General features: G+C 42.9%; 15 protein-coding genes across 15 annotated transcripts; 8 read left to right on the top strand and 7 right to left on the bottom strand.

Annotated features, from left to right (window-relative positions):
* Positions 1-462: 462 nt before the first annotated feature.
* VRG4 (GDP-mannose transporter) lies at positions 463-1464 on the top strand (the record flags this gene model as incomplete). Its single annotated transcript, XM_003681353.1, has 1 exon — positions 463-1464. The coding sequence occupies one exon, from the start codon at positions 463-465 to the stop codon at positions 1462-1464; it is 1002 nt and encodes a 333-aa protein (XP_003681401.1).
* A 177-nt stretch (positions 1465-1641) lies between these two features.
* Positions 1642-2850, top strand: KRE29 (Smc5-Smc6 complex subunit KRE29; the record flags this gene model as incomplete). Its single annotated transcript, XM_003681352.1, has 1 exon — positions 1642-2850. One exon carries the CDS (start codon positions 1642-1644, stop codon positions 2848-2850), a length of 1209 nt encoding a protein of 402 aa, XP_003681400.1.
* Positions 2851-2865: 15 nt separating this feature from the next.
* On the bottom strand, positions 2866-3705 carry TDEL0D06040 (uncharacterized protein; the record flags this gene model as incomplete). The annotated part of the gene is made up of 1 exon (XM_003681351.1): positions 2866-3705. One exon carries the CDS (start codon positions 3703-3705, stop codon positions 2866-2868), a length of 840 nt encoding a protein of 279 aa, XP_003681399.1.
* Positions 3706-4044: 339 nt separating this feature from the next.
* On the bottom strand, positions 4045-5238 carry COG1 (Golgi transport complex subunit COG1; the record flags this gene model as incomplete). Its single annotated transcript, XM_003681350.1, has 1 exon — positions 4045-5238. One exon carries the CDS (start codon positions 5236-5238, stop codon positions 4045-4047), a length of 1194 nt encoding a protein of 397 aa, XP_003681398.1.
* Positions 5239-5477: 239 nt separating this feature from the next.
* ARB1 (ATP-binding cassette family ATPase ARB1) lies at positions 5478-7310 on the top strand (the record flags this gene model as incomplete). The annotated part of the gene is made up of 1 exon (XM_003681349.1): positions 5478-7310. The coding sequence occupies one exon, from the start codon at positions 5478-5480 to the stop codon at positions 7308-7310; it is 1833 nt and encodes a 610-aa protein (XP_003681397.1).
* A 148-nt stretch (positions 7311-7458) lies between these two features.
* EDC1 (Edc1p) lies at positions 7459-8514 on the bottom strand (the record flags this gene model as incomplete). Its single annotated transcript, XM_003681348.1, has 1 exon — positions 7459-8514. The coding sequence occupies one exon, from the start codon at positions 8512-8514 to the stop codon at positions 7459-7461; it is 1056 nt and encodes a 351-aa protein (XP_003681396.1).
* A 189-nt stretch (positions 8515-8703) lies between these two features.
* Positions 8704-9258, bottom strand: TDEL0D06000 (uncharacterized protein; the record flags this gene model as incomplete). The annotated part of the gene is made up of 1 exon (XM_003681347.1): positions 8704-9258. One exon carries the CDS (start codon positions 9256-9258, stop codon positions 8704-8706), a length of 555 nt encoding a protein of 184 aa, XP_003681395.1.
* Positions 9259-9349: 91 nt separating this feature from the next.
* On the bottom strand, positions 9350-10234 carry NIF3 (uncharacterized protein; the record flags this gene model as incomplete). Its single annotated transcript, XM_003681346.1, has 1 exon — positions 9350-10234. One exon carries the CDS (start codon positions 10232-10234, stop codon positions 9350-9352), a length of 885 nt encoding a protein of 294 aa, XP_003681394.1.
* A 106-nt stretch (positions 10235-10340) lies between these two features.
* On the top strand, positions 10341-10595 carry BOL2 (Bol2p; the record flags this gene model as incomplete). The annotated part of the gene is made up of 1 exon (XM_003681345.1): positions 10341-10595. One exon carries the CDS (start codon positions 10341-10343, stop codon positions 10593-10595), a length of 255 nt encoding a protein of 84 aa, XP_003681393.1.
* A 43-nt stretch (positions 10596-10638) lies between these two features.
* MDM34 (ERMES complex subunit MDM34) lies at positions 10639-12309 on the bottom strand (the record flags this gene model as incomplete). The annotated part of the gene is made up of 1 exon (XM_003681344.1): positions 10639-12309. One exon carries the CDS (start codon positions 12307-12309, stop codon positions 10639-10641), a length of 1671 nt encoding a protein of 556 aa, XP_003681392.1.
* Positions 12310-12527: 218 nt separating this feature from the next.
* On the top strand, positions 12528-14729 carry KIP3 (tubulin-dependent ATPase KIP3; the record flags this gene model as incomplete). Its single annotated transcript, XM_003681343.1, has 1 exon — positions 12528-14729. The coding sequence occupies one exon, from the start codon at positions 12528-12530 to the stop codon at positions 14727-14729; it is 2202 nt and encodes a 733-aa protein (XP_003681391.1).
* Positions 14730-15403: 674 nt separating this feature from the next.
* Positions 15404-16534, top strand: CLG1 (Clg1p; the record flags this gene model as incomplete). Its single annotated transcript, XM_003681342.1, has 1 exon — positions 15404-16534. The coding sequence occupies one exon, from the start codon at positions 15404-15406 to the stop codon at positions 16532-16534; it is 1131 nt and encodes a 376-aa protein (XP_003681390.1).
* A 167-nt stretch (positions 16535-16701) lies between these two features.
* Positions 16702-17994, bottom strand: SKI8 (SKI complex subunit WD repeat protein SKI8; the record flags this gene model as incomplete). The annotated part of the gene is made up of 1 exon (XM_003681341.1): positions 16702-17994. One exon carries the CDS (start codon positions 17992-17994, stop codon positions 16702-16704), a length of 1293 nt encoding a protein of 430 aa, XP_003681389.1.
* A 160-nt stretch (positions 17995-18154) lies between these two features.
* On the top strand, positions 18155-19219 carry VAM7 (Vam7p; the record flags this gene model as incomplete). Its single annotated transcript, XM_003681340.1, has 1 exon — positions 18155-19219. One exon carries the CDS (start codon positions 18155-18157, stop codon positions 19217-19219), a length of 1065 nt encoding a protein of 354 aa, XP_003681388.1.
* A 137-nt stretch (positions 19220-19356) lies between these two features.
* NCS6 (Ncs6p) lies at positions 19357-20493 on the top strand (the record flags this gene model as incomplete). The annotated part of the gene is made up of 1 exon (XM_003681339.1): positions 19357-20493. The coding sequence occupies one exon, from the start codon at positions 19357-19359 to the stop codon at positions 20491-20493; it is 1137 nt and encodes a 378-aa protein (XP_003681387.1).
* Between the last annotated feature and the right edge of the window lie 109 nt (positions 20494-20602).

Below are 20602 nucleotides of genomic sequence, written 5' to 3'. Positions count from 1 at the left end.
GGTCAAGATCCGAGTTGCAAATCTAGATTAAAAGATAACGCTACTGCAAACCAGTATTGACGCAACATTAGATTGCTACAAAAGAGGTTACTGTGGCCATGGCTGTCATAAAACAACTAAAGGTCGCTTATACCTACTAAACTAGTTCAATGAAGGAGTAGGATCACCTCGAAAGTCAGATAGAAAACACTTAGCACCTCTCATAGGACAATACGCGACCCATGAGCTATTGAATGGACCAACCCAAATTAACCTATAACAACTCTTTATGTTGGTTCTTTACTACGCGGCGCGTTACCCTGCAATCTGCAAATTAGCCTGGCTTCGCGTCCAACGCTGGTCTCGTTGCATTCCAATGTTTCGTGCCCAGCGTACAGTGTTGACAAGTGCTTTTATCTTCCTTCCATACCACGCATTGAGTGCTAATGGACAAACAGATATCGAAGATCACTGTGAAGAACGATGTCTGAATTGAAGGTAGCTGGAGCTGAGAGTGCGTTGGCCCGTGTTGTCAACTCGGGTCCTATCTCGATCCTGTCATACTGTGGGTCCTCTATTCTGATGACAGTGACCAACAAGTTTGTGGTGAATTTGCAGGATTTTAACATGAACTTGGTTATGCTGTTTGTGCAATCTTTGGTTTGTACTTTGGCGTTAGTCGTTTTGAAGTTCTTGGGTTATGCAAAGTTCCGTCCTATAAACAAGACCGATACCAAAAACTGGTTGCCAATTTCTGTGCTACTAGTTTTGATGATCTACACTTCTTCCAAGGCTTTGCAATACTTGGCTGTTCCTATCTACACCATTTTCAAGAATTTGACCATTATTTTGATCGCTTATGGTGAGGTTTTGTTCTTTGGTGGCTCCATCACTTCCATGGAAATGTCCTCGTTTTTGTTGATGGTTCTGTCCTCTGTTATTGCCACATGGGGTGACCAACAGGCTTTGGCCAAGAAGGCCGCTGAGAGTGTGGGAGAATCAGCTCTTCCATTCAACGTCGGTTACGTGTGGATGTTCACCAACTGTATCTCTTCTGCACTATTTGTGCTGATCATGAGAAAGAGAATCAAGTTGACCAACTTCAAGGATTTCGATACCATGTTCTACAACAACGTTCTTGCTATGCCAATCCTATTGGGTGCTTCCTTCCTGGTTGAGGACTGGTCCCAAGCTAACTTGGCTATTAACTTGTCTCAAGACTCTGTTATCGCTATGATCATCTCCGGTTTGGCTTCTGTTGGTATCTCCTACTGTTCTGGTTGGTGTGTTCGTGTCACCTCTTCAACCACTTACTCCATGGTCGGTGCTTTGAACAAGCTACCAATTGCACTCTCTGGTTTGATCTTTTTCGATGCTCCAAGAAACTTCTTGTCCATCCTTTCGATCTTCATCGGTTTCCTATCCGGTATCGTGTACGCTGTCGCCAAACAAAAGAAGATGCAAAACCAAGCTGCTCAAAAATAAAAGACTCTGAAACCACAAACTTAATCCGTCTTCACAATTTTTTTCTATAACAATTACCATCTGGCAATGCCTTGACTATATAGATTTATAAATCAACTTATATTTCAATCTCAGAAGCACGTAACCTAATGAAGAACGCGCGGCTTGACTTGAAAGGTTTTAGTAGAACTTTATCAAATGGATCAGAAGGATATGCCCTATGGTGGTGATAGCGACAATGTGGAAGATTCTCAGGGTTCTGACTCTGATGGGCCCATCATAAAGCGTGAGATAGGCAAAGATACAAACGATTGCTTTCTATCGAGTCTTGAAGAGGATTCAAGTGCTGATGAAATCAATGACATTGACAAGGGTGAAAAGAGTAACATAGGATCGAGCTTCAACGCCAGCAATATTTGGGGAATAAAGAAAGAGGAAAGTGTGGAATTTAAGAGTTACGATCTTGGTCGTCATTTTGATCCCCGTATAAGTACTTCATTAGACAAAGTTCAAGCACTAACTAGGCTCGCCAATGACTTACCAGTGAAATCGGAGTCCAAGACTATATTTGAGGGAAAAGTTCCTGCTTTCAAAAATAGAGACGTATCCTCTCATTATATTGATTTGATTTTAAAGGAATCTATTTCGAAAAAGTACCTAGACTGGCACTTTATTACGGAGAATACTCAGTTTGAAGAGCAGCCACCAAGTTCTGTTCTCTTTGGCCCTGATGAAAATCTTTTTAAGCGCTATCCTACCCTTGAAAGCCTTCTGGTAGCATTCGGAGTTGGTAGAGACACTTTGGATTTTATCTTCATGGAAAAATCACCTTTGACCAACAGCCGCCAAAATGATACCCTCTGTAAACTGTCCCCATTCGACACCATGATCAATGCATTTGCTTGTTATCAAGATCAGACTGAACAATTTGCAAAGTATTTCATCTGCTTCATACTTGACAGGAAAGTTTACGAATCCATGTTTTGCGATACGATATGGTGCTCCAAGATTTATAAGACCTTCTCTGCCGATGACTTTATGCAACAATACGTCTCACTCGTGCATTCTCAGGATTATTTTTTACACTATAGGCTGATAAAACTAATACCAGCGGCTCAGGACCTTTTGATACGACGGCTCTTCTCTGAAGGAGAATTTCTAGCTGGCGAACAAGCCAGGATCAAGCTTGTACAAGAATTTAATGACCTATTTGATAAAAGGCGCTTTCAGCAGTTGCTATACTTTGTATTAACAATTTATGGCTCCAAATACATGCCATTTGGTGACACGGATGTGACGTTATATTTCAAGGACTGCATAGCGGACCTCTTTAACGCAAGCGCTAGTGACGTAGAATTATCGTTACTTAATGGTTTTTTGAGTATCTTTATAAAGATCCCGCCCTGAATATATATAACCCTATTAAACTTTCTTGAAAAGTTCTGGTACAGCCTTAGGTAGATCTGTGATCTCTTTGATCACTATGGACCCTGCCGGTGTTTTTCCCAAGATCTCATCTACACTATCCTCCACCAAATGCACGCACTTCCTCATTCCAAGCTCCAGGCCTCTATTAATATTATTCCCGCTATCGTCGACAAACCATGAGTTTTTATAGTCTCCCAATCCACTCTCTAATTTAGCCTTTTCATAAGCCCTCACATCTGGTTTGCAAATCAATGTATCATGTTGTGCATAATCACAGTAGGTTATGCCGTCGAAAAGATCTGCAATTCCCAACAGTTTCACACAACGAATCCCATGATTTTTGTACGCATTGGTGAAGAGCCATAGTTTATCTACCGCACCACTTTTCCTTAGTGCTTGTAATGTCTCTCTGAGTGCTAAATCGGGCTTTAGAATATTCTGCAAAGGCAAAGCATCATCTACCATACGGTTGTACTCCATTGCATTGATCCCATGAAACATTACAAGCCCACGAATCGCCAGTCCGTACTCTCTATAATATGTGCTTTGCAGCCGTTGAGCCTCATCATCGTCAAGACTCAGCTGGCTCTTAAAATAGTCCTTAATGGATATCTGCATAAGGTCATGAATCCTTGTCGACCGTCTGTACAAGCAGTTATCAATATCAAAGAAGAATACCTTCAAATTAGGATCAGGTTTGGGCACCTCGGCATCTACTTCAAACCCCAGTTGCGAACCAGGATGTGTCAGCGACTCTAAATGTTCCTGGTTGATCTGCAACTGTTTGCGTACTTCTTCCTTGTACTCGGCCTGATAATCTTTAGCGATAGTCATATGTCTTTGTAATAATAAGCCCTTCAGCTTACGCTTCCCTCTCGAAAGCTCGATAGATTTCCTAAAACTACCTTGTAGCATTAACTAATACCACCAAGGCTGCTTATATAGACAGATTGACCTTTGTTCAGCCCCTTGTGTATTACTGTCACCTGGTGACTCACTCTTGTTATCTCGCCCACATGCAATGTCGCTGCCACACGGAGAGCCATTACAGGCACAACAATTGGAGGAGCAGCACAGTTGTAACGTGGTTCAAATTGAGGCAAGTGTAAGCTTTGAGTTAATTATCAATCGATGTTCCCTCGAGAAGTTTTATTTGGAAAGTTTATATCTTGTCTACATAATCTCCGTGAGCGATCGGATCTTGGATTCTACCATTGTAGTAAATTTGGCATCGTTGTACTGGTCTATCATTCTGGAAACAACGTCGCTCATAGATGCTGATTTGTCGTCCTGAGATGTTTTAATTGGTTTCTGCTGCTGTAGCTTTTTAACAAGACTCTCTCGTAGTTCTTTTGCCTGTGATGTGCCACCATGATGCTGCAACTTCTCTATGATTCCCGTTAAGGGTGTGATAATCTTATACCATTGAACTTTTTGTCTTGTGACAAGCCCCATTGAGTAGTATTGAGACTCCTGTACTATTTCTGGGATGTTGATTGTAGTTAAGCAAGTCTCGGGGAACGCTAGAATCGGGGAATCTGGGGTATCCGATTCTATCAACTTATCTAACCGCTCAAATAATGTCTGGCTATCTTTTAGTAGCTTCTTATTCAAAGCTTCTTTGAACTTCCTTGTGGCGACGAAATCTGCGATCAATTCATCGTCGCTGCCCAACAGCGTATCGAGATTCTCCCTGAAGACCGCTTCAAACAGAACTTTTTCTAACTGCTCAATACTTTCGACTTTCCATGGGAAGACCTGCCTCCCGTCATTTAGAGCCAAATTATAAATGCGTATCCACTGCGAGATGGTCAAATTAATGTCTGACGAGCAGACAAACTGCAAGAACGCCTCGCACTTAGACTTGATAATAGTTTCATACGCCATGTCATCCTCTAATGCCACTTTCAACTCGTCAAACTCGCTCATAACACTGTCAAATAGCTTCAAAGCTGACGTCGAAGTCGCGAACCTTGAAATGAGATCTGAGATTGCAAGCACCCACGAAGAAATTACAAGCAGGGTCTGGGATTGTCCCCCACTCACTAAATGCGTCTCAATGGGTAAACTGGAGCTCCTATTGGTTTCACCTTGATAATCCGCTAGTTTATTTAATTTGTAAAGGTCATCTTTGAAGCAAAGGTCCATAAACATTGCATCGCCTTCCTTCAAATCCACATATAATCGATCTACTTCATCTGTTACCTTCAATATATCTTTATAATGTGTTTGCAACTCCCTAGTGAATCTTTCGTAGCTTCTGGTCACCCTCGAGGACAATTCCAAATCATAGTCCCTAACTTGCGCAATACTGCGTTCTCGAAACAGCTGTAAAGCAGCAGAGTAGTCCTCTTCTTCACCAACCATCCTAGCAAAAACGATCAAACTCGATCAGATCATAATATAGACCAATTCAATGGCTATTCATCTGTTCATTGATCTTGGTCCCTTCGTGTATCACGCTCTTAAATTTTTCAGAACGTCATAGAAATTGAAAAGTTTTCAATAAAAGACGAGCTCATTGAATATTTAAGCTCTATCTGCTGCTAGATTTTAATACTTTCTAGCTCACTTATAGATATCCAGAGACTTATCTGAATTACATTATGCCACCAGCATCCGCATCTAAGGCTAAGAGAGACGCTAAGAAGGCCGAGAGAGAGGCCAAGAAGATAGAAGCAGGTAAGACTGTGAGAAAACTGGGAAAGAAGAAGGATGCTGAGACCACCGAGGATGGCGCTGAGCAGACAGCTAAGGACATTGCTCAGATGAAGTTGCAACAGGATGAACACGGTCTTTCCGACCGTGTTGTTACTGGTGTGCTAGACTCTTTGCAGACTTCTAGAGATATCAAGATGTCTTCTGTCTCTTTGCTATTCCATGGTAAAGTTTTGATTCAGGATTCTAGTTTGGAACTGAATTACGGTCGTCGTTATGGTCTTTTGGGTGAAAACGGTTGTGGTAAGTCTACATTTTTGAAGGCCTTGGCCACTAGAGAATACCCAATTCCTGAAGCGATTGATATTTATTTATTGGACGAACCAGCGGAGCCCAGTGAGTTTTCTGCTTTGGAATACGTTGTTAGAGAAGCTGAACATGAATTGAAGCGTTTGGAAGACTTGGTCGAACGTATCATCATCGATGATGGTCCTGAATCTGAACTTTTGGAACCTCTATATGAAAAGATGGACTCTATGGATCCAGACACTTTTGAAAGCAGAGCTGCCGTTATTTTGATCGGTCTAGGTTTCAATGCAAAGACTATCCTGAAGAAGACCAAGGACATGTCTGGTGGTTGGAAGATGCGTGTGGCTTTGGCCAAGGCTCTTTTCGTCAAGCCAACTTTGTTGCTACTAGATGACCCAACTGCGCATTTGGATTTGGAAGCCTGTGTTTGGTTGGAAGAATACTTGAAGAGATTTGATAGAACTTTGGTGCTTGTTTCCCACTCCCAGGATTTCTTAAACGGTGTCTGTACTAACATGATTGACATGAGACTACAAAAACTAACCCAATACGGTGGTAACTACGACTCTTACCATAAGACCCGTAGCGAACAAGAGACTAACCAGATGAAACAATACAACAAGCAGCAAGAAGAAATCGTACACATTAAGAAGTTCATTGCCTCTGCTGGTACTTATGCAAACTTGGTTAGACAAGCTAAATCTAGACAGAAGATCTTGGACAAGATGGAAGCGGATGGTCTGATTCCAGCCGTGGTTCCTGATAGAGTCTTCTCCTTCAGATTCCCCGAAGTTGAAAGACTACCTCCACCAGTTCTTGCCTTTGACGAGATCAATTTCTCCTATGACGGTAACCCAGAAAACAACCTATATGAGCATTTGAACTTCGGTGTTGATATGGACTCAAGAATCGCCCTTGTGGGTCCAAATGGTGTTGGTAAATCCACTCTACTGAAGATTATGACTGGTGAATTGACTCCGCAAGCCGGTCGTGTATCCAGGCATACTCACGTTAAATTGGGTGTTTACTCCCAACACTCGCAAGATCAACTGGACTTGACTAAATCCGCTTTGGAATTCGTTCGTGACAAGTATCCACAAATTTCCCAAGATTTCCAATACTGGAGAGGTCAACTAGGTCGCTACGGTCTAACAGGTGAAGGTCAAACCGTTCAAATGGGTACTCTATCGGAGGGTCAGCGTTCTCGTGTTGTCTTCGCATTGCTGGCATTGGAGCAACCAAATGTTCTACTGCTGGACGAACCTACTAACGGTCTAGATATTCCAACTATCGACTCTTTGGCAGATGCCATCAGCGAGTTTAACGGTGGTGTGGTCGTTGTGTCGCACGATTTCAGATTACTGGATAAGATCGCTAAGGACATTTTTGTCGTCGAACATAAGACCGCTACCAGATGGGACGGTTCAATTCTACAATACAAGAACAAGCTTGCAAAGAACGTTGTGTTGTAAGCTTTGTATATCCCACTGCAACTGTATACCAATTATTTTTTACAACTTAATTCTCACTTTTCAAATGTATCTTAATCAGATTCCAGATCTGAAGTACTTTATACACTCTAGAAAAAAAAAGTATAAAAAAATTAACCGTAGTTCAAGATTAGGCTTTGGTGAAGCTGGGCTTCGGTAGCTTGTGTACTTTCGGATCACTAGATGCAAATGATGCGCCTGCAAATGTAGTACTTGTCTTGTTTCGTTGGTTGTAGTTTGTTTTTGGCTTTTCAGGAATTGAGAGTGGCTTGACAGCAGTAGATTCGGAAGATTTTGGATATGATGACATTGGTGGGACCAGATAAGGAAGTGTTTGAGGAATATGGTGGAATTGGGGTGAAGGTTGATGTGGAGGCTGTTGAAATTGTGAAAACTGTTGAGGTTGAATTTGATTATTACTTTGATGGGACTGTTGATATTGCTGATGCTGTTGCTGTTGCTGGATATCCAGAGCTTTGTACATCAGAGGCAATTGTGCCAATGGAGGCTGAGGGTACATTGGATTGACCAATGGTGCTTGTGGAGTCATGAATTGCGGAGCGACAGCCGAGGTCAGCGAATAATTACCATAAGGGTATCCAAAGGGTGCCATTTGTGGTTGCTGTGGAGCTGAAGAAGGTAGTGGTGGTGCGGGAAATAAACCGGGATGCATCAACAGTGGTGAAGAAACCGAATTTTGATTTTGATAGTTATCTGGTGCTACAGCAACAGGAGCCCCACTGGTATGAGGAGGCTGCTGGGCGGAAGAGTGATTGCTTGAACCAGAGCTTGATCTGGATGCATTTGCCCCGAGTTTAGGGCCATTCTTAACATTGTCTAGGTCTTTAGTCGTCTTAACGTCCTCAGGCTTGATGAAAAGCTGTTTAAGATCCCGGGTCAGTTTATCGGTTTCACCCTGATTATTTTGTTTAGAACCAGCAGAAGAACTTCTCTTTTCCGCAGAACCCTGTCTTTTCTTTCTTCGAGAACTCGAATGACCAAAATCAGGTTTCCCACCGTTCGGTAACGTTTGCATCTGTGGTATATCCGAAGTTTCCTGTCTCACTTTATTCTTCTTGTCTGCCTGAGCTCTTTTCTTATCCAGTCTTGGTATGTTATTCGTCTTATTCTTCCCAGAGGCCGACATCAGCCGTGAACTATTAAAGTACTTGGTATCCGAAGACATATGTGTTCTCTTAAGAGTTTCAATTATGCCACGAACTTAAAATCGGTGTTTATCTGTGTTCTTTCAATGAACTTCAACTGTTGATAACAAGGCATCCGAAGTTTTGAGAACTTAAAGGAGAAATGAACAGCTGGTCGTGCGATATGACGCCTTGTGATGGGCGATGAGAACGTACATCGTAGCATTGGGCTACAGAATGTCGTCAAGGAAGTCCTGTTCTGCCATCAGCTCATCGGGTACCATTGATTTTGTCACGGCGGGTTTTTGAATGGGCTTCGTGGCGTTATTGGAGGGTGAATTAGCCTTTTGTGCCTGCGCTGGCCTGGATCTGGTAGTCTGAGTGCCCGATTTCGAGCCCAAGAGATCGTTCAATCCTTCAATCCCCATGGCGTGTAAATCTTTAGTAGTGAGCGCTTCTTTAGTACGCTGAGCTTGCAGCAAGGGCTCGTCTTGTTCGACTTTAGCACGCAACGCCTCTCTGGCTTTGCTGTTGGCATCGGAATTTCTTTCGAGGTCATTAGGGTTCTCAAAAGTCATGGAAACGTCTTCATGATACCTGTATTCGTTTGAAGGAGTCGGGGTTTCTTCTTCTTCTGCGTCTTTGGCCTGGTCCTCTTCGCGTTGCTTCTCCAAGTGGTTCAAAGTCCTGTACTTTCGATCACTTGGGGTCGCATGGCGATGTTTCAGGCGCTGTTTATCCTGGAACTTCTTTCTATTGTCTCTCTTCAGGCTGTATGGATCCATTGTCTTGCTGCGCTGGCTGAAGACAGTGGTTGATCGTTATAAGCTTTTGTTATTTGATGATCGCGCCTATATAAGCTAAAGAAATTTCCAGCTAAACAACTCTTAAAGGATCAGCATCGGTCTCACTGACTATGCAATTAATACCGTCACTTGACAATAGTTTACTCATCTCGTCTCGCAAGTAGCCGCGTTCGGTGTTGGAATGATTACAGATAATCACAGCTTTACCCATTTCCTTATACTTCAAAACCTCGTGGTGAGACAATTCACCTGTGTAGTAAAGATCTACATCTTCTTTCAGTGACTTGAAAACGCCTGATCCGCTACCTGCGCAAAGTGCAATGGTCTTGATGGAATGTTTTGAGATCTGTGCTAGTGGTGATGCAATTTGTACATGCTCGATACCCAAGCTTTTCTTCACATTCTGAACAATTTGCTCCAAGCTCAAGCTCTTATTCAGTTTGACCAAACGGCCGTAGCCGACCTCATTCTTGGCTTCACCATTTACTAAATCACTCTTAACCGGTTCGATAGTGTCATTGGATTGAATCAATTGGCGGTTTTCCCCGGTCAAACCGTAGGCTAGCCAGTCATTGACACCTCCCTTAGCAGCATCCACTGCAGTGTGGGGACAGTACACTGAAATACCTTCCTGGATCAGCTCAATGGCACTTTTGTGTTGTGGATTATGTGTGGGACTTAGGTTCTTCCAGCTGGGAAAGATAAATGGATGGTAAGCCAAAATCGCACTACAGCCCTTTTCGATAGCCTCCTGAGCCACAGAATACGTAAGATCGACTGTCAGCAGAACCAAAGGGTACGTAACTCTAGCAGATGAAGATCCTCCCTCATCCACAGAACAATCTATTAGCAGCCCTGTGTTATCCCAAGCGCTGTCTGCATAACTGGCTGGAAAATGTTTGGTGATAACCTTGATAATTGACTGAAGCTGAGTCCTAGATAGTGCTCTACTCATACTTAGCTTTGTCTGCTTGTAGTGATTCTGTGACCGACACTATAAGAATTCGTCTTTTGAAAAATCATCTCGACAGTATTAACTAGCGACTAAACAAAGCACAGTAATGCCTTCTGAACAGAGTATAGAGCAGAAGATCAAGTCCGAGTTACCACAAGTGTATAATGTTATTGTAACGGATATTTCTGCCGGATGTGGCCAGTCTTTTGATGTGGTCGTGGTGAGCAACGAGTTCGAAAGTAAGAACAAGCTGCAGAGAAGTCGTCTAATCAACAAGATCCTAAAGGAAGATATCGCACAAATACATGCTTTCAGCTGTAAATGTTACACAGAGGCAGAGTGGTCAAAGATTGTCATTTGAAAAGAATGTCATACAGTCATTAAGTAATAGATAATAGATAATTTTACACCTGGTAAGGCGGTGGGTCGTCATGGTTTCCCCATTTACGCATACGATGATTGAGACCGAGGAAACTTAGGCCTTTGTTCTCTAGCAATGGTCTTGGTTCAGCCAGGTCTCTGCCTGGCATAAGAATGGATCCACCCTTGGCAAGTGGAGAATAGAGCGATGAACGTAACCGATGTACTTCAGGTCTGTAGTTGAAATAATTTATTTCTTCCAATGTTGTTGGTTTCGTTTCTTCATGACGATTTTCAAGTGGTAGGAGTGTTCTTTCTGGTTGCGTGAAGTACCTCGGAGTTATGTTCACAGATAACTTCATAGGTACGAAAGCAGAGGGTTGGTGCTCTTCAATGGGGAGAGCATTGTGAGTAGCTTTAATCGGCTTGGGTGACGCAACAGCAGTTTCTGAATCACTATGTGTCTCAACTGGAGGAGGAGCTTCCACGGTTTTCTTTGGTTTTCTCTTGATTGATATCTTACGTCTTCTGGGACGCACGTTCTCATCTGTGCTTCTTTCAAATATTCGACTTTGAATAGTTGTAATCTCCTTTAGATCGTAAGCGTCTTCTTCTAATACTCTTTGAGGTAAAACATTTTGGTCTCTTGAAGAAGGGTGAGAATTCACCATAAACGTAGAGGTATTCCTCTTCATCAACGTAGCACGGCCTTCCGGCTCTTTATAAGAGGCATAAAAGTTTGAAAGTGATGGGATTCTGGAGTTGAAACGATGCAAGTTTTGTCTCTCCAAACATCCCGGTATGGTTGAAGGTACATTTAGGACGGTATCCTGTAGAGACAAAGTCTGCCGAGATGATATAAGTGTCGATAAACGAAGCATATTAGCAGCCGATAGTTCTTGCAAATCTGATTCTTCCAACATGACCTTCATGGTCGAGGAAGATGTATCCTCATTATCCTCGGTACTTGGTGCCTCGGAGGTCTTTGTTGCAGTCTCAGCAGTGAACAAAGACTGCGACATGTTAAAGATCACTCGGGGCAAAACGTCCTTAAACAACGACTGCATCGATTTTTTGAGCCGCTTTTCAATCGTGGATTGCAAAATCTTGATGGAACAATCAAACTTGAAATCCAAATTGACATCATTGAACGAGATCCCAATCCCGGAGTTTTTAACAAATATGTTTGTTATAGCCTCCAAATGCACTTCGCTAAAAACCATAGTGATTGGAATGGTAAATGAATCCTTGCAATTCAACGTTGGTGTAGTAAACTGGGGTGAGTAATCGGAATACACCAACAACAAATTCCCCTCGATCTCCGTTTGTACCTGTAACATGGCATTCATACACGATATCTTGCAAATCCCCTTCACTAAAGATCTGGGCTGCGCACTGATATCCAAATCTAGGATCTCCACCTTTGGCATAGTCGGAAAGTTCACCTTACTCACAGTGATCCCGCTCTTTAAAATATCTGACCGTTTCGACTTCATCATAGGATCGATTTTCGCCGATGATTTCGACAAACTACTCGACGTACCACTAGCAGTAGCAGCTGCAACTCCCTCGCAGCCCTGTGACTCCACAATGGTCGGCGATGGGCCACTTGAACCATTTCCAGATGACGAGTTCAGAGCTTTAGTCAATTTCTCTCGAATTTTATCATTAAAGGAATTATCCTTGAATGCCTCAGCATTAAACCTAAACGACATGGCCTATTAAGGCTCAATAACTACTTCAATAACTCTTGTTGATCAGATCGAATAAACCTGAAGAACTCTTCTAGTTTGTTATCCCTGGTATTTTGATGACTTTTTTCCAGTTTTGTGGGCGGGTAGCTGGTTAACAAGCTATTAGGCGCTTAAAAGGTCATTGAGAAGGTAAACAGAGGAACTTTCAGGTCAGAACAGGCCATATCTGGGGTGAAATAATGATGAGGAAGTCTCGACAGTCGTCTATAGTGGTGGCCGTGAGGGTGCGGCCTTTTTCCCCAGAAGAAAAGGCTTTCTTGGTATCTGAGAAAGGTTCAGACAAGAGGTATTCATTGAATATGGGGGATTCGAATCTGGTTGTTCCTAGAAGTAGTTTGGGGCCCGATGAGGACGAGTCTGGAAAGCAGGCGGCTAGGCCACCCGCTATGGTGAGACCTCGTGGAATACGGAAGGTGGTAGAGTGTGTTGATTCGAAGATGTTGGTGTTTGATCCTGCAGAGACTAATCCTTTAAATTCAATGAGTGAAACTGTACTCAACTCGATCTATGCCGGTAGGAGAGGTAGTAGAAGACGTCTACGAAGAAATGGTGGAGAGATCAAGTTTGTGTTTGACAAATTATTCGATGAAAATGCGACCCAGGAAGAAGTGTATTCTGGGACTACTAGCGAGCTTTTAGATGCTGTGCTAGATGGATTTAACGGAACTGTGTTTGCGTATGGCGCCACTGGGTGTGGAAAGACTTATACGGTGAGTGGGACACCGGAACGGCCTGGGGTCATCTTCTTGGCAATGCAGGAGCTGTTCGCCAGAATGGAAGAACTGGAGGATACAAGGAAGTTTGAGATCTCGGTGTCATATTTGGAGATTTACAACGAAACCATACGTGATTTGCTGAGTCCCGAAATGTCCCCCAAGAAACTGGTAATACGAGAGGATAGTGAGAATAGGATTAGTGTGGCTAATTTGTCACATCATAGGCCCAAGACCGTGGAGGATGTGATGGATTTGGTTGTTTTGGGAAACACGAATAGGACTACATCGGCTACGGATGCGAACGAGACTTCTTCGAGGTCGCATGCTGTTTTGCAAATCAATATAGTGCAGAGCAGTCGAACCGCAGAGATTACCTCGGACCACACATTTGCTAAACTCTCAATCATTGATTTGGCAGGTAGCGAACGAGCTGCATCGACCAAGAACCGTGGTGAGCGGCTGCAAGAGGGTGCTAACATCAATAGATCTTTATTGGCGCTTGGTAACTGTATCAATGCATTGTGTATCAGTGATGGAACACGCAGGACGTGTCATGTTCCATATAGGGACTCAAAACTTACTAGGTTGTTGAAATTCTCGCTGGGAGGTAATTGCAAGACCGTTATGATCGTTTGTGTGTCACCGAGCAGTACGCATTACGATGAAACCTTAAACACCTTGAAATATGCTAATCGAGCAAAGGAGATAAAGACCAAAGTGGTCAGGAACCAGCAATCCCTCGATAGGCATATCAGTTCTTATTTAAAGATGATCGAAGAGCAAAGACAAGAGATTGATGAACTACGCAAAAGAGAAACAACTATGATCGACCTGCGGCTCAAAAGGTACAAGTTAACTCAGGAGAAGGTACAAATGGCAATTGATGATTGCATGAATAGTCTTCAGGATACTTATGACCGGATTCCCAATTACCAAAATGCCAAAGTGGTCAAATCATTGATCTTGTGTAAACGGCGGTTCCTACAAATGGTCCAGTTAGAAGTGAACAATGTGATAGCCATTGCGCAGAACTGGACAAATATCGAAATAGTAAACAGTTGTTCACTAGTGGCAGACCAACTGACCAACAAGATCCGCGAACTGGAGATCAAGTTCGACTCTACTCATGATGAACTCGAGCAAGCCATAGACCACGCACGCACCATTACACTCCCTCGACTACGAGAGATGGAGAACTGGAACGAGACACGAGACCACCCTTATTTCGAAGCAAGACTTACACAAATCGCCGACTCTCTGAGAAACGAAATCCTAGTCAATGGATCAACAATGGTTGAAAAACTATTACAAGATCCAACACTACTGAGCAGAACTAAATTCTTATCAAACAGTCTAGTAAACGATACGAGCGTACAAACTGCTATCGAGGATCTAGCTCACATAGATCAAGAGTTTGAGCAGTTTGGACAACTATTCTTTGCACACAGAACAACAACGGACCTCAGCGTACTACGACCCAAGGTGACTAAAACAGTCCGTTGGCTTAACGTACCGCAGCAGGAAGAAGACGAGGAGCAAGACGATAATCATCCCACGGACATCGACATCAGCATGCAGGACATCGCTCAGCCGTCAACGACCGCTGCAACGACCAGAAACTCGTTGCTCAACCACAAACTACTCTCGCACCCGTCATCTGACTAGCGTAAGCATGCCAAAGGCGTTGAGCTGTCCATCCGTGGCTAGCAGGCCAATTTAGTTTGTGTCCAGCCCCGCCGGAAGAAGAAGCGAGTGGGAAAAATTTCATCCTGGAAGGACGATCTCTCTCGGAGGGAGAAACCACCAGTTTGATCGTTTACCAGCGGTCATTTATAAGCTAGGAGGTGGGAGATTTATCAATTAGAGGTCTTTCCTAAGAAGGGCAAGATTTCTAGTCTTCTTCTCTTTGTTACAGGTACAGAGGAGGGATTACAGGACCTGCTTTTTGAAGTTGTTGATACAGTCAAGAGTGAAAGCTTTGATTTTCTACTCTTTGGTATCTTTTGAATCAGACACATACTCTAAAGAGTTACTGTCTGGTCGAAACAACTTTTTACCCACTTTTCCCACTCAGCAGTCTTTCCTAAAGACTTTTTTGGAAGTTTTGAAGGATTTTGATCTAAGAAGTAAGTTTAGAGGATTTTTATAATCATCTGCTACTTTTTTGCTGCTGCCCAATCTCATCAAAGGATCGTCAAGGTAGTTATTAATTTAATCTGTCTTTAACCTTTGAAAGCTTTGGTTGTTTTTTTTCTATTGGTATTGTCAGGATGGCTACTTTTATGTATTATCCAGGCCATATCGCGTCAGCCAGTTGTGGAAGCAGGAACCTCGACACTATGATTCAACATCATCACAGTTACAGTGGCGATCCTGCCTCTCACCGTGGTAATCCCTACGGTTACTACGCGGCTCCACCGCCACCACCTTCGCTACAACGGCCTTTTTACAACCAGCCCGTTTTGCCACCAGTTAATGCTGGGCATCATCGTCATCATTCTAGTTACATGCAAGGCGGTTTACCACCATTGAACTCGTACTACAATCAGGCTCCTGCTCCGGCTCAAGCTCCAATTTTGCCTCCACCGGCAGTTCAGGAACCCGTTCGTGAAGAGTACGTGAACGGTGGCGTTAATCAACACTTGGACTACGACTTGGATATGATGGCTGATTTTGTGGTGAAAAACGCTTACATCTCATTTGGTTGCGATCTTCATACCGATGCGACTCAGTCGATGGATCTTTTTGTCAAAGGCGTCACCTCAGTGTTAAATGCTACGAGGTTGCCTTCAGTTACTATCTTTCTCGCTTTGGATCTACTGTCGAAATATATCGATAGACTGCCTGAGGATGATGAAAAGGTTAGCAAATCGATCAATGTTATTTATCAAAATACTATGGTCGCTTTTGTGATCGCTAACAAATTCAATGATGACAAGACTTTTACTAATAGGTCCTGGACTCAGGCCACTGGTATGTCATTATCGTCAATCAACGGCTATGAAAGAGATTGGTTGAATGCTTTTGAATGGAGACTATTCGATGACAAGTTCGCGTCTTACGAGGACTACTTACAAACTTTTGCAGTCTTCTGTCAAGAAAAGAGATGTCCTTCTCCACCTAACCTTTTGCCTACTCCGCATAGCACTGATAACTATTTGTCACCACCATCTGGGTATCAAACCCCAGTTCAAATGACCAGTAGTGTCTATTCTTCGCCTTGTTATTACGATGAGGAGAACAACGATTTTTGTTACAGTCAACTCCCCCAAGGTGGTATGATGAGCTCTCCAATTAATTCGGGTTACGATAATGGTTATTCTACAAATCAAAACAACTTCAACTTTTACAATTACAATCCACAAATTAACAACAGACCATGGAATATGGATGATACTTTCAAGCATCCACCACAGCCAAATTTTGCCGCGTTAGGTAATAGCTACTATTGCTATTCTGCCGTTTATTAAAACACAACTCTTCAAGTTCACCTATAGGGTGCTATTTTTTTTTTTTGCCTATCACTACTTTCTTTATGATTGACGGACCTCTTTGTTGAGCGCTCCAGAAGTTTATTTGAAGATGTATACTCTTTTATATAAAACAAACATGGTCAATAAAAACACTCACAGAAACTCTAACTGCCGCCAGCTTCTCTGAACCATCTTACACTTCGATCCATGCAAACGCAACACAATCCTTCGTTTGAATCACTACCCATACCGCCACGGATGCCTTTGGCAATGAATTTAACTCCAAAGACAGGAGGATACTTTAAAGAATCGCCAGACTCGTCTTCTAGCATGATTTCCTGTTCATTTTCGACATCATTAGCGCTAATGTTAATGGTAGATACGCGCTCTCTCGATTTCACATCCCATACTCTCACTTTACTATCGTAACCACAAGTCGCTAGAAATTCACCGGTAGAATTGAAGGACAATCCGAAAACCCATCCGTTATGTGCAAAAGTACCTATACTCGACTGTGTGCTATGAGTTGGAACTGAGAAAGATCCGACACGTTCACCAAATTCAGTTTCATATAGTGTAACACAACCGTACGATCCAGAGTCATTAGCCACAGCGAGCAATGTTCCCATAGGTGAAAATTTGACATCACGCACGGTATTGCTGTTCTGCTCGATGCCCTGTATACCAAAACCCTCAAAACTATGGATAGGTCTTAGTGTGCTAACTTGTGAAACGACAATAGTACCATTGGCAAAACCGGTAGCTATTAACCCATTAGGTGAAATATCTAGGCAGGTAGCAAAAACAGGTTCTGTGGCTGCTATTTCGCCTTGTAAAGCCAGGTGGGGCTCTAAGATTAAATCCTCTTGAGATTCTCTCTCTTCGGAGGTCTCTTCTGCGATTTTCTCATCCAATGATTGGAATCTATTCCTCTTTAGCCTAGCTTCCCTCTTCAATTTCTCCGTCTGAGCTTCTTCCTCATCGAGTTCTTTGGTAAAAGGATGGAATCTCCATACATATGTATTACCTTTGACGTCTGTTGCGGCAAATCTATGGCAGACAATTTGGTCATCGCTCTTGAACCACTTCACCGCCCAATAGGATTTTTTCTTCTCTTTGGCAGTCAGCAGATCTATGCTACTAAGGGTACCATTCTTAACATCCACTTCATAAAAGAATATATCTCCAGAGAACGCAACACACGAGATTATACAGATCTCATGTCCTCCCTTCTCCACTGAGTGGAACACGTCCACATGATGTATACCGGTTTTATGCACAAACTTGCTAATATGGTAGTCCCTGGGCACTTCGTTGTCCAGCAATTTGTTCTTCCAAAGCTTGATTGACCCGTCACCGGAACCAGTTATCGTGTATGGTACACACACAGCAACGCTGAAGATGTCTGCTTCATGGGCCTTACCACAATTCGTAGTAGAGATGAATATATTTGACATTGTTATCGCGATTGAGCTTGATTTCTTGCCCTATGCCCGCTTGTTGTGCTCTTCAATAGTGGTCGAGCTTTTTCATCAGCCTTTCAACTTCTAACAGCCTTTGAATAAAATATATAGTAAAATACCCATCATCACTAGAATTGACGAACATTCACCAGCTATGAGGAACCAGAACGTTCGAGTCGAAGTGGTTGTCGATGAAGTACGAATAATGAAGGAGTCATACGCTCTTTACGGTGTGCTCCTTAGGATAGTAAGAGGTAAGGACTCGCAAGGGTCTGAACAGACTTATGAGCAACACGTATTCAGACGATTTTCAGAGTTTTGGGAACTTAAGAAGAAGCTCGAAAAAGAATTTAATGCTGAGTTACCTTACGAGCTGCCTACGCGTAAGTTTGGACTATGGAAGAGGAGTGCTGTTGATTTAGCAGTAATTGAAGAGAGGAAAGTACAATTGGCAAAGTTTCTACGAGATATGCTGAACGATTCATTCGATACCAAGTGGAAGAATTCAAGCCACGTAACAAAGTTCTTGAAGCTGCCTGTGAACTGGAGCTCAGGGAATAATAGGGATACTAGCGATAATGTGGAACAAGAACAAGAGCTCGATTTGATGGATCCCACACAATGGATGATAAGTTTCAAGGACTCCAAGACGTTTCTGGAGCAGAGTAAACAATCTGGTAGCGCTCATAGCTCCAAAGTTCTAATGCAGTTGCGACTTGCCCTGTATAACATGGAGGTGGCTCTGAAACAAGCACACAAGGTGAATGAAGTCGGAACTTCAGAATACGAAAGACGGACCAACCTCCTGCTACTATTAAAACGAGATGTCAATGAAATGGCATTAACTCAGAACGGCGCACCTGGCAAGTCTGGTGAGGACGAAGAACAAATTCGATCTGCTTTATTCCCAGAAGTTGCGAACCCTCGTTCTCCAAAGAAACCTCTAGCTGGGCGGCGCCGGTTCGGTGAGACCACAGAGACTGAACCACTCAGCGACCAACAACTTCTGCAACTTCACAAGACTAAGATGGAAGAGCAGGATCAAGAATTAGAAGAGATACGCAAAATTGTCCAACGACAAAAAAATATCTCCTTGGAGATGAACCAAGAACTAGCACAACAGAATGACCTACTCGATTTACTCGATAACGACGTCAATGGTACTGCTACGAAGCTACAAATGGCTAACAGGAAAGCCAAACTATTCAATAACGATTAGTTGTCTATTCGATTCCCGTTCGCGGCATGAGCGCATTGCGAAATTTTGAATTTTTTTCTTTCAACTTGAAGAAAGAAAACCAGTTAAAGACAGATAGTTGGTCTGACAAAAGATTTATCAGTGGCTGTTCGTTGTCAATGTCGTTTGTCCCACCTTCAGATCCGGTGAACCGGGCTTCTAATATTAAAGTTTCTCAATTGTGTGAGTTGTGTCATTGTCGCAAGGCACTACTGAGAAGACCGAAGAATTTGCAAAAGATCTGCAAGTTGTGCTTCTACCATATTTTCGAGACAGAAATTCACAACACTATTGTGACTAACAAATTATTCTTTCGTGGTGAAAAAGTAGCAGTAGGAGCCTCTGGAGGGAAGGATTCCACAGTTTTGGCGTATGTTTTAAAACTCTTGAACGAGCGATACGATTACGGGATTGATATCGTACTGCTGAGTATTGATGAGGGAATTATTGGATACCGAGATGACTCGCTGGCGACCGTCAAGAGAAACCAAATACAGTATGATCTGCCGTTGGAGATTGTGTCGTACAGAGATCTGTATGACTGGACCATGGATGAGATCGTCGCTTGTGCTGGGGTGAGAAATAGCTGTACTTATTGTGGTGTCTTCAGACGGCAAGCCCTCGATAGAGGTGCTGCTAAACTAGGCATAGGCCATGTAGTTACCGGACATAACGCAGACGACATGGCGGAAACGGTTCTGATGAATATCTTTCGAGGTGATGTCGCTAGACTTGAGAAGTCGACAGCCATCATTACACAGAGCAGTGGTTCGCCCGTCAAGAGATCGAAACCCTTTAAATACTCATACCAAAAGGAGATAGTCTTATATGCACATTATAAGAAATTAGACTATTTCTCCACTGAGTGTTCATATGCTCCTGAAGCGTTTAGAGGAACAGCGAGAGAGCTCATGAAGAATCTTGAAATGGTTAGACCTAGCTGCATTATAGATATCATTCACAGTGGAGAAAACCTCGTACTCAAGCCTAAGAAAGAGAAGAGAGCGCCTCCACCTCCGAAATCAATGGAAATACAAAGCGATGGATCAGTTGTTCTTAAGAGGCCTTCAACTTCAACGTTTGTGGATGGTAATAAATGTGAAAGATGCGGATATTTATCAAGCAATAAGGTCTGTAAGGCTTGTATACTGCTGGAAGGGCTCGAGAAGAATCGCGCTAAGATGTCACTAGAAAATGACACTTCCACCGCAGGAGCCGCTCGACTCACAAGAAAACTAGAGCACCTTTCCTTCTGATTTTTAGAGATATATAGCTAGTTGAATGAACGTATCTGCAAAGACTTGTAAACCTTGTTTCTATGCCGGTATTATCTTTATCAGCGCGAAAGTCGCTAGGTAAAATCTA

This window comes from Torulaspora delbrueckii, chromosome 4 (assembly GCF_000243375.1).
Source record: "Torulaspora delbrueckii CBS 1146 chromosome 4, complete genome".
NCBI lineage: Eukaryota > Fungi > Ascomycota > Saccharomycetes > Saccharomycetales > Saccharomycetaceae > Torulaspora > Torulaspora delbrueckii.
Note: the sequence above shows the minus strand (reverse complement) of the source record. Positions and strands in the feature narration are given on the sequence as shown.